Genomic DNA, 13,375 nt, shown 5'->3' on the forward strand with positions numbered 1-13,375 from the left:
GAATGTTTTGTACACAAAAATATTAAATTGCACTCATATCTTAATCAACCTTATTTGATACTGATACAAATAAGATTAAGATGTCAACCACACGGGAGTTGTGTTTAATCAATAAATGCTAAATGTGATAACTGTTCAGTATATAGTTGTTTGAATATGTTATAGATTCACTATTATTGCTAGGCATAATACTTAGCATTAGCGGTGTTGTATTAGTTTGGCTAGTAAACAACCACCTATAAAAATTCCTAGAATGCCCAGAGCACCTTAGCAACCACAAAGCAACACTAGCAACCACTCTGAACTTGTAAGCGTTGATTGCTGGCTAGATATGTTTTGACACTGGGATGCTGGTTTATGCTGGTCCTTTGCTGGTTTAAGCTTGTCCTTTGCTGGTTTAAGGTGGTCCTTTGCTGGTTTAAGCTTATCCTTTGCTGGTTTAAGATGGTCCTTTGCTGGTTTAAGGTGGTCCTTTGCTGGTTTAAGCTTGTCCTTTGCTAGTTTAAGATGGTCCTTTGCTGGTTTAAGATGGTCCTTTGCTGGTTTAAGATGGTCCTTTGCTGGTTAATGCTGGTCCTTTGCTGGTTTAAGATGGTCCTTTGCTGGTTTAAGATTGTCCTTTGCTGGTTTAAGATGGTCCTTTGCTGGTTTAAGATGGTCCTTTGCTGGTTTAAGCTTGTCCTTTGCTGGTTTAAGCTGGTCCTTTGCTGGTTTAAGCTGGTCCTTTGCTGGTTTAAGATGGTCCTTTGCTGGTTTATGTTGGTCCTTTGCTGGTTTAAGATGGTCCTTTGCTGGTTTAAGATGGTCCTTTGCTAGTTTAAGATGGTCCTTTGCTGGTTTAAGATGGTCCTTTGCTGGTTTAAGATGGTCCTTTGCTGGTTTATGCTGGTCCTTTGCTGGTTTAAGCTTGTCCTTTGCTGGTTTAAGGTGGTCCTTTGCTGGTTTAAGCTTGTCCTTTGCTGGTTTAAGATGGTCCTTTGCTGGTTTAAGATTGTCCTTTGCTGGTTTAAGATGGTCCATTGCTGGTTTAAGATGGTCCTTTGCTGGTTTGAGCTTGTCCTTTGCTGGTTTAAGATGGTTCTTTGCTGGTTTAAGCTTGTCCTTTGCTAGTTTAAGATGGTCCTTTGCTGGTTTAAGGTGGTCCTTTGCTGGTTTAAGCTTGTCCTTTGCTGGTTTAAGCTTGTCCTTTGCTGGTTTAAGCTTGTCCTTTGCTGGTTTAAGATGGTCCTTTGCTGGTTTATGCTGGTCCTTTGCTGGTTTAAGATGGTCCTTTGCTGGTTTAAGCTTGTCCTTTGCTGGTTTAAGCTTGTCCTTTGCTGGTTTAAGATGGTCCTTTGCTGTAATAAGATCCTCCTCTGCTGGTTTATGCTGGTCCTCTGCTGGTTAATGCTTCTCCTTTGCTGGTTTATGCTGGTCCTCTGCTGGTTAATGCTTCTCCTTTGCTGGTTTATGCTGGTCCTTTGCTGGTTTAAGCTTGTCCTTTGCTGGTTTAAGATGGTCCATTGCTGGTTTAAGATGGTCCTTTGCTGGTTTGAGCTTGTCCTTTGCTGGTTTAAGATGGTTCTTTGCTGGTTTTAGCTTGTCCTTTGCTGGTTTAAGATGGTCCTTTGCTGGTTTAAGATGGTTCTTTGCTGGTTTAAGCTTGTCCTTTGCTGGTTTAAGATGGTCCTTTGCTGGTTTAAGCTTGTCCTTTGCTGGTTTAAGATGGTTCTTTGCTGGTTTAAGATGGTCCTTTTGCTGGTTTATGCTGGTCGTGTGCTGGCAAAGGACCAGCATAAACCAGCAAAGGACCAGCATAAACCATCATCCCAGCATAAAAACATACCTAGCCAGCATATGCTGTTTTTTTAAGCAGGGTTACAAAAATATTAAAATGCAGTGATGTTAATCAACATTATCTGATACTATACATATATAGATATTAAATTGTTTACAAATAACAAAGTCGACACACAGGAGTTGTTTAATCATTAACTTTTAATTGTGCTAATTGTTCAGTATTATAGCGGTGCTTGAATACTGTGTTGTGCTAAGCCTCACTATTATTATTGTTAATACTTTGCGTTAATGGTCTCTTCTAGCAAACACCCAGAATGAGCTGACAACGCCATGGCAAGCACATAGCAACACCCTAGAACTAAATCAGAACACATTAGCATTGTAGCGGTGTGTTTTATGTTGGGTTAGCATCACTCATTTTTTCTAAAGAAGGGATATAGGACAGTTAAATGGGTTTATTTCAGTTCTCTCAGACTTTGACATTTGACATGCAGGAAGAACATACGGCCATGGCATTACCGCGTGCGTAGGTAGATTTGTTAGACTCCCAAAATCACAATTTAATTAGCGCCATTGCTGACGCATATAATGATCTTTTAGCTGGGATGTGCGGAGACGGGTCAGAGCACACCGCTTCACCTCACAGAGCGACGTGAGATGTTACAGTTGTGTGATGGACGCTACAGACGAGGAGTTTCATACGGTAACCACTGGATACAGGAGCAAGGTAGATTTCAAATTATTAGCAATACACTGGGTCAATATTTGTTCTCATTTCACAGAACAAACTTGAAAGAATGTGTGTGTCAATATACAATGACCTTCCCTCGACACACACACAGAGGAATCAGAAGCTACAGTCATCAGGCCTCGGGGGTTTGTGTGGGGTTGTGGGTGAGCAGATTCTCAGAGCTGATCTTGTTATACCGGCTGTGTATCTGCACAGAGAATAAATGATTTCTATAAACTGAAGACAACAGAAAAACAGTTATCTATCTATCTATTTATCTATCCAGCTATCTATCTACAGTACCCCCCCACCCCCCATTATAATGATATTATGTCCAACATGTCCAGATGAGTTTAGTGTCTGTGTGTGTGCCTGATTTAAACATACACCTGCTCCTGTGATCAATTTATATTTGATTACTTCACGTTAAAAAAAAAGCATTTTTGTAATTATTTTACTAAGAGAGAAAGTACATGGAGTATTTGAAAATAAATTTGTGACAGCACGGAAATTCTGGACAAGATATGTTGTAAACTAAGCATACTGTATTATAGATTTCACTCATTTGAAATGTTTCTGGTATAAAATACTATATAAAGTAACCAAAAATATTTGTATTTAAAATGTAGAACAGTTTATTATTTATAAATGTATTAGAGTTTATTATTTATTGATTTATTTTGGTCACTAGAACTTTGAGTTTCAGAGAGCTAGAAGCAAATTCATATTTATTAAGGCCTGTGTGGTGCGCTCTTTCCCTCTCCCTACTGAAGAAAAGGGGAGGATCTCTGGGTGTCTTCAAGGACAGTCATTGGTTTACCGGGCTCATATAAAACACAGCACATACCCCAAAAGTGAGAAGGCTGGAATTCAAGCAGTTGATGCATATCTCTGCAGGAGAGGGAGAAAGAGAGAGAGAGAGATCAGGACACGGGCAGAGGGAATCCGCACCCTTTCCAGAGTCATTATAGAAAGCTGTGCGTTTATGTGCGTCTTCTCCGTTGTGCGCCTCCTCGGACTTGCGCGTAAAGACAATCAATGAAGGAGAGAAGATCTATACAGAAACTGTCCCTTCAGCCCGGAATGGATCCGAGTCAGAGCCTCAAATGTAAGATCGTGGTCGTGGGGGACAGTCAGTGTGGGAAAACAGCTCTGCTCCACGTTTTTGCCAAGGACTGTTTCCCAGAGGTGAGATGCGTAAAATCCAGTGGGTGCGCAACTGCGCTTTACGATGTAGTTCTGTAGCATGTGCATTCATTTTCACATTTTAAGTTCTTAAAATAGACTTGTTTAGTCTTATTTGTAATTTTCGTACATGTGTCTTTTTCCTAGAATTACGTACCCACTGTGTTTGAGAATTACACAGCAAGTTTTGAGATCGACAAGCAGAGAATAGAGCTCAGCCTGTGGGACACCTCAGGTGAGTCTCAAATTACGTTTTTGTATTATATGCATCTGGATCTTTTAGATTGAATTGCGTTTTATAGTGCAAATTAGTACACTATATATAAACTATAGTATGGAGTCTTCAACCATTCATATGACCCTTTGGTGGGTAGAGAGCCAGAGCTTGGACTCCTTGTTACATATTTTATAAAACTGTATAAAACTGAGTGATGCATGTTAAACCTCCTCTGTAATGCTATGCATATATTTACATTATCAATATATTAATGCTGAACTTTAGCTTTTTTAGACTTGGTTGGAGCTGTTTATGTTGATATATAATTATATAATGTGTTTTAGATCCAAATATAATTCAGTAGCATCACAGAAAACCCCTGCTATAGTGTATATAAATAGTTTAATTGATACGCAGAGTAAATAAACTGTTTATGTTATATGCACTATAATGCTGTAATGAACATTGTGGAGTTAATATACAGTGCAGTCAGTAAATAGAGGCCTTGTTACAATTTAAAAAGTCAGGGTTTGACCTATGCAGTGATTGTTTTGCTTTATGCGTTCCTCATTTAGTATATTTTATTTCCATTTAGTTCATTTCCATTCTGTTGGTTCAAGACATGTCCAGACTTGTTGTCTTTCTTCATAAATCCAGTGAACATATCATTATTTTGATGCATCATTGTGTTGTGCAGGGTAATGATGTGATTGCTAGAGCTTACGTTTATGCCTGAAGGAAATCTGGGTTTGTTTAATGGCTTTTCTTTATTTTTCTGAGCAGTTGAGCGATTCTCGGTTGAGTCAGTACGAGAGCCTGCCAAGCATTTAATCACACACACACACACACACACACACACACACACACACACACACACACACACACACACACACACACACACCCTGCTAATAGACTCTCACACACTCCACCCATCTGTGGAATATGATCCACAGACACCTCACTTTTAAGGAATGTTAGGATGGCATCACGGGGAATGTTGCTGTAAGTGATGTTTTGGATAAACAAATGAAACGGAAACTGTTGCCACAGCTGGGGTTTTGCTGCAATTCACACATTTAACAAAACCAAACAACCGTGTCCACACAGGCAAATGAGAGTGGGGTCTTGGCTCACTCTGTCTGAATGTAGGGTATTGGTCCTGTAAAGCATCCAGCCAGACAGACTGCTTTAGACAGTGACCAGTAGTGGAGCTTAGCTATGATCTGGGGTAAAATACATTGGGGGGTTTAAGTTGTTTGCTGCTGTGTGTGGTCTGAATTTCTAAAGTTATGTGCTAAATATTTCCTTCACCATTATATGTTAAGCCATCATGCTAGGGTATGATGTTTAATCAATTTTACCAGCTACATTTTGCAAATTGCCTGGTCAGCTACACTAAATCAGCTAAGCTGGTCTTTTCAGCAGGGTCTGCAAATCTCAAGTAGTTTTTTAAATTTAGTGTCATATTCTCAATCTGGATCCATTTCTTCTAGAGTAATTTCCTAAATCAAGAACCATGTGCTGGTTTGACCTGCTAAAACGCTAGTACAGCTGGTCACTAGCCTATGCTGTGTTTTGAATGCTGGTATGTTGGAGGTCTAGGCTTCTTATCTAGCTTTAGCAGCAAAACTTGATACTTGTGAACAGCTTGGCAATTTTTTGGCACCAGCTTTTTTTTGCATAGTAGAATCAGTCCTAGATCTAAGTTTAGGGTCAAAACTCACATTTTCTCAATGTAGAGTTTTCTGAATCTACATCATGAATCCAAATATAAAATTTTGAACCATTCCCCAAAACTAGGGGAATGTGATGCAATCCTGAGAGAAAATTACAACATGTGTTCAATCTGGATTAATTTCCTGAATCAGAGTCTGTCCTAAATTGGAAGCACTTGAATAAATTGTGAACCAAGTGCTCAATCTAGAGTTAAAGCCTAAATCCAGAATCATTTCCTATATCCCTAAAGCTCAAACTAGAACTATATCTGATGATAATTCAATGAATATTGGTTTAGTTTGTTTCGTGATGTAGGTACAGGAGTGTGTTCGGCTGACAGATGTCTGCGGTGGGTGTCTGCGAGCAGGGCCGCCTGTCTGATACTGGCTTTTGGATATGTAGTTAGTTGCTTGTGTCAGGGTGTGGGCTTACAGCCTTCTGTTCATTACAGTGTAAGTTATTTTGTCAGAGCCAGCCTCCAAGGTCTCCCCAGTGTGTGCGCGGTCTTTCCTCTCAAACGCCTAAGTCCTGGATTTAACAAGTTCTGAACACACCTGAGCACATTTCAGATAATGAAAGAAATAGACATCTGGACTAGGAAACCTTGGGTATTTGCCCTTGAATAATTATTAATTAATAGTCTTGAAAGTTTCTGAACAGTCTCTGGAGGTTGTTCCTAGAATTGCCCGAATGGATAGTTTCTTCTTTGTGCTGCTTTGTTTGCAACAGCTGCCACCCCCATCAACCAGGCTGGCTGCTCCTGTCATTGTCCACCAATCAGCTGTTGAGTCACGACCCCATTCACAATACAGATGGCAGCATCCGTCACTGATCCGCCATGGAACCCATTGATACAGTAAAGTACATGCGTACCATTCGGAACTGAAACAGTTCGCTTCCGAAAGAGTAGGACCGAGACTTTTTGTGTTGAATAGAAAAGAGGGGAATGCAATTGTGTTTCTTTTTGTCTGTTTTACTTTTGATTGAGCTCAAGTCTTGCGTAACACCTTTTTTAGCTCTGTTGCCCATTGTTCTGTTTGTTAAAATGATTCCCACTCATGGCAATGAAAAACTGAGCATTCTTTGGTCATTATTCCAATGTCAGAGTGCTGCTGCCATTCTGCTGCATGCATGTTTCATTAGGCTTTTCTCATGTATATTGATTGTAGGGCTTAGAAAGTCCTTCTAAATCTGAAACTCAAGTATGTATGTGCATGTATTGTGTGTTATGTGATACACAAGAGGCCAAGTTTCAGGATAACACCCTACCGGAGACAAGAGACCGCATGCTCTCTGATCTTCTTGATGGCCATGAGCATATGTGTATATATCCCTTAATAGCCAATCCTCAATGGAATCGGACCCCTTCCCCCAGCTTCACTCTTGCAGACACATATTGACCAGAAACCCCCTGCAGATGTGAAGCCAAGATCTTGACATGCCTGTCTCAAAGGGTTCCTTTTCCACCAGTCAGACCATGATCAATCAATATACGCACACTCTACTTTGGGATCTTTTTGTTTCTTTGTGAGTTGTAGATTTTACAATAAGCATATCGTTTCGGTTAACTATAGTGCCAAATTCAGTCCATTGTTCCTCAAGTGTCCTATCTCCTTGCTCCTCTAGGGCCGGTGATGGATATGCTGTCATGACATAGTCTAGTTCGATTGGGTGGTGTCTTTGAATTGGCAAGTTTGATAGGGTGACCTTGTGATATGTCACTTTTTTGCAGCTGAAATTTTTCAAAAACTTCTTGATCAGATTGCTGAGGTTGTGGGCGGAAAGCCAGAATAGATATTTCTTCACAGAAAAGTAATGTGAATCTCTAACACTGAGCCTAAAGCCTTGAAATCAACTAGTAAATGGGAAATAGTAAAATGCTTGGCTTGATATTTGATTGGATCTTGAAAAGTGGCCATTTACGGTCAAAAATCACTATTAAAATAACACCATTCATACCAATATGTCAAATCTAGTTTCATTTTTATTAAAAATGAAAACAAAGATGCATAGTTACACCAGGTTTGGCCAATCTAGTTTCATTTTTATTAAAAATCAAAGAAAAATGTAAAGTGTTTGCTAATAGATGACTTCTTAAAATTGTTTGCCCAACAAAAAAATAATAATCTTCACTGTCAAATTCAAAAACAAAAACCATTCAACTATAACATGTAAATAAAAATCACTCATCTCATTCAGCTATTGCACCATCTAAGACGTTGCTTCCTCCTTAATCAATTGATGTCATTAACAAAACAAAACGTTCCCGGGATCATTTCAATGGGCTCCTGCTGGGACAGGCTCTCTCAAACCCACTCCTCAAAGCTGGTCAACTTTTTTCGCCCGGATCATATTTCTAACCTTGACGATTTGGGCCTGCATGCCTCGCATTCCTTTCAGGAAAGGTTTTTTCTCGTACTCCACAAAGCCGCTATTGTGTGGTAGGCTACCAGGGGAAAAAAGCGCCATGTGAACCGTTATGTTCTCTGAAGTTATTCTTACCTTGTTAGTCAAAGAAGAAATTAAATTCAGGAGGAACTCTTGTACTGATGTAGAGTTTGAAAAGACTTTCTAAAAGTTTGTAATGGTGTGCTAGCAATTTTTTCAAAGCATGAATTTTAACATTTTAGCTTAGGGGTTAAATGTACTTTGCAGAGAATTTTGTCTGTTTATTGCTTTGTTTTGATATAGATTAGGAAGACACTGAGGGATCCAAGCCAAAAACACCACAAAGTCCAAGAATTCTTTACTGTGTGTGCTTTTACATGGTCACATGTTTAGAGTAGCATTTAAACCCTCGGGGAGTCCATCAGCTGTCGGGGTCCTTCACACATAATGGAATGCGGTGTGTGTTGTGATGGCTATGGTGTTCCACAAGTGTGTGTGTGTCATTCTAGTTGGCTATTATTTACACAAATATTGTACAAACACACACACAGCAGGGTTTGCGTTTAGTATGCATGCATTGGACAGAGAAACAAAATAATGTGTTTAATGAAAGCTTTAGAGAGAAAACTGTGTGTGGTAGGGTGGGGGACTAAGGGTTGCCATAGAGAGTGTGTATATTTCATCTATGCGTGTGAGTGGGCATCTGTTGTGTGTCTCTCAGAAAAGGCTGAATACCACACTAACAACAACAAAATGTTACTTTTTGTATATTTTTTCAGAACAAAAGTATATTTACACACATACATCACCTTTCAATATGTACACTAAAATAACAAACTTTATTCAAAAGCTGTAAATTCAAAATAAGTTTGATAATTAGATCTACATACAGATGTACTGTAGTTACTTATTGACATTACAAATTAGAGATTAAATAATTAACTGTCCCTATCAAACCTCTCATGTGAAACGTTGTTGTCCAAGTTGTTCTTGTTTTTTGGCCTGTAGCTGTAGTTGGAATGTGAGCTGTAAAGTCCTGTGGCTGCATGTGTTTTCAACTTCACATTTTTCTACTTAACTTCTGGCACTGGGAATTATCATTCTGTCAAACTAAACAGCCCTCCCTTCCCTCTGTCTCTCATAAACACCACCTCTGTCCTGGAATCTGGCACATTATAAATGTGTTTGTCTTGTGTGGATTGTACATAGCGTGTCTGGCAGAGTTAGCGGTGGGCGGGAATGCTTCGTTCTGTCAGAGTAAATCCTGGACTATACGTCCTCGCAGAGAAAAACATTTCCAGAGTTTTAGCCAGGAGGGAAATGCTACATCTGGGAAGGGTCTTGTTATTAGCAGTGTGTTTACTAAGGCAAGCATCAGTATTTTTATTTGAGTAAGGGATTTGAAGAATTAGCTTATTATATTATCAATTATTTAGCATTGCAACAGTGACAAAGAACTGGAAGTGTTCTGTGAGCTGAGATTTTTTTTTTTTTATAAGTAAAAAGCTATTTAAAGGCTTTATTCCTTCTGAAAGCAAAAGTGTGCATTAATGTGTAAAAGTTTCATGTTTAGTATGTCTGAAAAGTGGCTTCAGTGGTTTAAAAATTCATGAATGCTTTCAAATTACTGTCTGTACTGCGTCGCTGAGTGAAAGTTAAATGAGGTTAAGTAATATATTGACGGCCCTCCAGACAGACCCACTATCCTTGTCTAGTTCTTTGTGCATGCTTGTGTTCAAGTGAACTTTGTTCTTCCTGACCAATCCTCCTTCTTGTTTCACAGGCTCCCCATATTATGACAACGTCAGGCCGCTTTCGTATCCAGACTCAGACGCCGTCATCATATGCTTTGACATCAGCCGGCCAGAGACCCTGGACAGTGTCCTAAAGAAGGTGAACATTTTTCCAACCTGTAATAATTGATTTAACACATTTAAAGGCACAATATGTAATTTTCCGCCGCTAGAGGGCGCATATTCAAAACAAACAAAGAGTGGAATCATGAGAGTTGTCGTTTTCATCCCCACAGCCGATGAAATCCGACAGGACTCGGGCAGAAATCATGTTCATGGTTGAGCTAATGATTTATTAATGTAGTAGAATGAAGCAGGGTAAGGCTGAAAGCCGTCGAAGCGAAACGAGGCCGCTGAACGAGCGTGACACACAGCTCAAAAACAGCAGAGCTTTTATTATGTCACAGTCGACCGTTCCGCTCCTTCCGGTCGTGTGTATGTGGGGAAAAAAGAAACGCTGTTTTATCATCCTAGATACATTTGAAAGTTCTGTTATAAAACTACTCTGTGCAGTCGCCACTGGTCTATTAAAACGCACAACATATGAAAGCGTCTTTGGTGTTTGCATGTTTTCTACAAAACAGAACCGGAAATTGATGGTGTATGGCGTCATTGGCAGGCGACGCAATTACACTATAGACATGGTCCGTGTCACTAGTTAAAATTGCTTATTTCTCTGGATTTAAACATTCTTTGAAACATTTGGGATAATGTAAGTACACAAGTCTAGTTCTAGTGGTTTTTGGAAATTTTAATAAAAAAACTTACATATTGTACCTTTAATATGAGCTTAACAAGTAGGATATTCCTTGATTAACATCCACTTTGATGACATATATGCAATAATGTACCAACCTCTGTTTTACATCTACGGCAACATTCTTAATATGAATCACTAATCTTATGTAACATTTCAGGTGTATAATATACCCTGTGTATAATATTGAATATTAACATCCACAATTGATCCTGGAATTATATTCCTATCACACAATCAGATTTTAGGACTGGAGTTGGGGTCTCGAAGAACATTCCTATCAACAAATCAGATTTTAGGACTGGGATTGGGGTCTTGAAGAAAATTCCCATTAACAAATCAGATTTTAGGACTGGGATTGGGGTCTTGAAGAAAATTCCCATTAACAAATCAGATTTTAGGACTGGGATTGGGGTTTTAAGAAAATTCCCACCAACCAATCAGATTTTAGGACTGGGGTTGGGTTCTTTAACAACATTCCCAACACCAAATCAAATTTTAGGGAGACACATTTTAAATTATTGATAAAGGGGAAAAAATAGTGTCTAAGCAGTTGACATCTGAGGGCAGAATACGGATGTGGTGCACAAAATTTTGGGCAAAACTGTAGGCTTGAACTTTCTGGTTCTTGACAGACTAATTAACTTTTAAATGCCTTGCCTGTGATTCAGAGAAATTCTTCTACAACTTCTTTGTGATTTACCCACTCTTTGTTGCATCCCAATAAAGTCATCCTTTGTTTAGTAGGGTTGGTTTTCTTCTTGTAGACTTTCAATCTGGGGTCAGGTGTCTGGAATGGCCTGTGGCTCTGGTTCACTCATTTAGGGTGGGCCTCTGGTTTGATAGTATCATACTGGGATTAACTAGACCATGTGAGTGGAAGTACAGCCGGGTGTTTGAGATCTAGGTCGCACAATCAGAAATACGATCAGGCTACATGTGGGTACCTGGTGGAATAAGCTAGTGTTGTCTTCCAGGACTCTGAGGCCCCTAGGAGCCAGAGGTGAGCACAAAAGGATCATGGGAATGAGGGAATGTAGGGTGTCCGTGTTCCTGTGAACAATCGTATGACTGTGTTGTACCCGCCTGTCTCCCGCCAGATTAACTCTGGTGATTTTATGCCACACCAACACAGAAAATGCTTTGTTTGGGAAGGAAAGGAATGCAGATCACCTGTAGCATTGTTGGGAAGACGCACACACAGAGACACACCCTGAAAAGCAGTCATTACAGTGCAGGCTTTATCCTCGCAGGAAGCATGTCCCTCACCTGTAGCAAGGAAGATTAATACTCTTGTGGAAAAAAAGGGATGGGATGGAACGTGATATACTTAGAAAATGGGAACGGGAAACACTTGTTCTAGTCTTTTGTCCTCTCTCAGACAGGGGTGGATCAAGGCCAAATGGTTTTATCTTTCCCTGTTGGTTTTGTCTAATTCTCTCACAGTGGAAAGGGGAGATCCAGGAATTCTGTCCCAACACAAAGATGCTGCTCGTCGGATGCAAGTCAGACCTTAGAACGGACCTCACAACTTTGGTGGAGCTGTCTAATCACAGACAGACACCGGTGTCATATGATCAGGTGAGCGGTTCTCAAAAACACCCATCTTTTTACTTTACCAGTAATTACATTAATCAGCAAGGGCAGTTCGGCAACATTGCAATGGTTTAGGTTACTAATCTAATCCATGCATCAAATGTCTGAGTGATAAAGATCAAAATCTTCCTGAGCACAAATCTAAACTTAATTTTGATGAAATTGCAAGCGGTAATCTTAGACTACTAATTGTGATTTTACTTCTAATTGCTGGTTTTGTTTCATATCAAAGCTCATTATCCTCTCTTTCTATTTTAGGGTTCAGCTATGGCTAAGCAGATATCCGCACCTTATATCGAATGCTCCGCAGTGCAGTCAGAAAACAGTGTGCGGGACATTTTCCATGTCGCAACATTGGCTTGTGTAAATAAGAACAACAAAAACATCAAGCGCAACAAATCGGCACGCTCCACCAAACGTATCTCGCATATGCCCAGTCGACCAGACCTAGCTGCCGTGGCAACAGACCTACGCAAAGACAAAGCAAAGAGTTGCACGGTAATGTAATGTAATGAAAGGAGTTCGGGGGGAAAGATTCATTCTGGGAAACGGTGAGGGTGGACTGTGGAAGCAAGAAAGGTCTGGAATTGCCTCCAAAGCAAAAGTGTAGAGCGGGAGTGTTTGCTTGATGTGCCTGAAGGTCTCTCCGGTTTGAGGGATCCACTTGTTGCCAGAACTCAACAAGCTTGTGGACATAAACCCATATTAAGGCCCCAACCACCTCTCCTAAACTTATCCACTCAGCAGGAGGATGTCACCACCCTCTCGGCCAATGGGAGGCCTTCCTTCCTGCTCCTGGACGTGAAGCTGCTTCCTCTCTGAAGGATTCCTTTTGGAAGCTTCTTCTGCAGGAAAGGATGGAGGAAGTAGAATAACATAATCATTGAGTCCAGAGTTCCACTGACCTTTGGCTCACAGCTATTTTTAAAAGATGCACGTTTCGGTTGGTATTAAAAGACGCATGAAGGAAAAGTGAAGGGGAAGATAACTTCCAAATTGGTGAAATTTTGGATAAGGACAACTATCGCTTCTTTGTTTTTGAGTCTGCATAGCTAAACGAGGATATGAAATGAGAGTCTATCATTGTGGTTACAGATCACTTTCTCCTTCGATTCTTCCTTGGTCTGTTTTGTTCCTTCTGTAGACCAAGAGCACGAGTTTGTGTGTGTGCGTGGTTTTCGTTTTCTTATGCTAAGCTCAGCTAAAACTGTCAC

The 13,375-nt window shown here is 40.1% G+C and overlaps 1 protein-coding gene across 1 annotated transcript; it reads left to right on the plus strand.

The window, feature by feature from the left end:
- Window positions 1-3,371: 3,371 nt before the first annotated feature.
- LOC109079069 (rho-related GTP-binding protein RhoE) lies at window positions 3,372-12,740 on the plus strand. The gene is made up of 5 exons (XM_019094246.2): window positions 3,372-3,697; window positions 3,842-3,929; window positions 9,799-9,908; window positions 12,012-12,146; window positions 12,420-12,740. Exons 1-5 carry the CDS (start codon window positions 3,548-3,550, stop codon window positions 12,666-12,668), a joined length of 732 nt encoding a protein of 243 aa, XP_018949791.1. The 5' UTR covers window positions 3,372-3,547; the 3' UTR covers window positions 12,669-12,740.
- The last annotated feature ends 635 nt before the right edge of the window (window positions 12,741-13,375 follow it).

The sequence above is a fragment of the Cyprinus carpio genome, chromosome A22, assembly GCF_018340385.1.
Source record: "Cyprinus carpio isolate SPL01 chromosome A22, ASM1834038v1, whole genome shotgun sequence".
Classification (NCBI taxonomy): Eukaryota; Metazoa; Chordata; class Actinopteri; order Cypriniformes; family Cyprinidae; genus Cyprinus; species Cyprinus carpio.

What these genes read in the sequence shown, in the direction of transcription:
- LOC109079069 (XM_019094246.2), top strand. Translation starts at nt 3,548, where the DNA reads ATGAAGGAGAGAAGATCTATACAGAAACTGTCCCTTCAGCCCGGAATG. An exon ending in CCAAGGACTGTTTCCCAGAG is followed by an intron (nt 3,698 to 3,841) that starts GTGAGATGCGTA and finishes TCTTTTTCCTAG; the next exon opens with AATTACGTACCCACTGTGTT. An exon ending in TGGACAGTGTCCTAAAGAAG is followed by an intron (nt 9,909 to 12,011) that starts GTGAACATTTTT and finishes ATTCTCTCACAG; the next exon opens with TGGAAAGGGGAGATCCAGGA.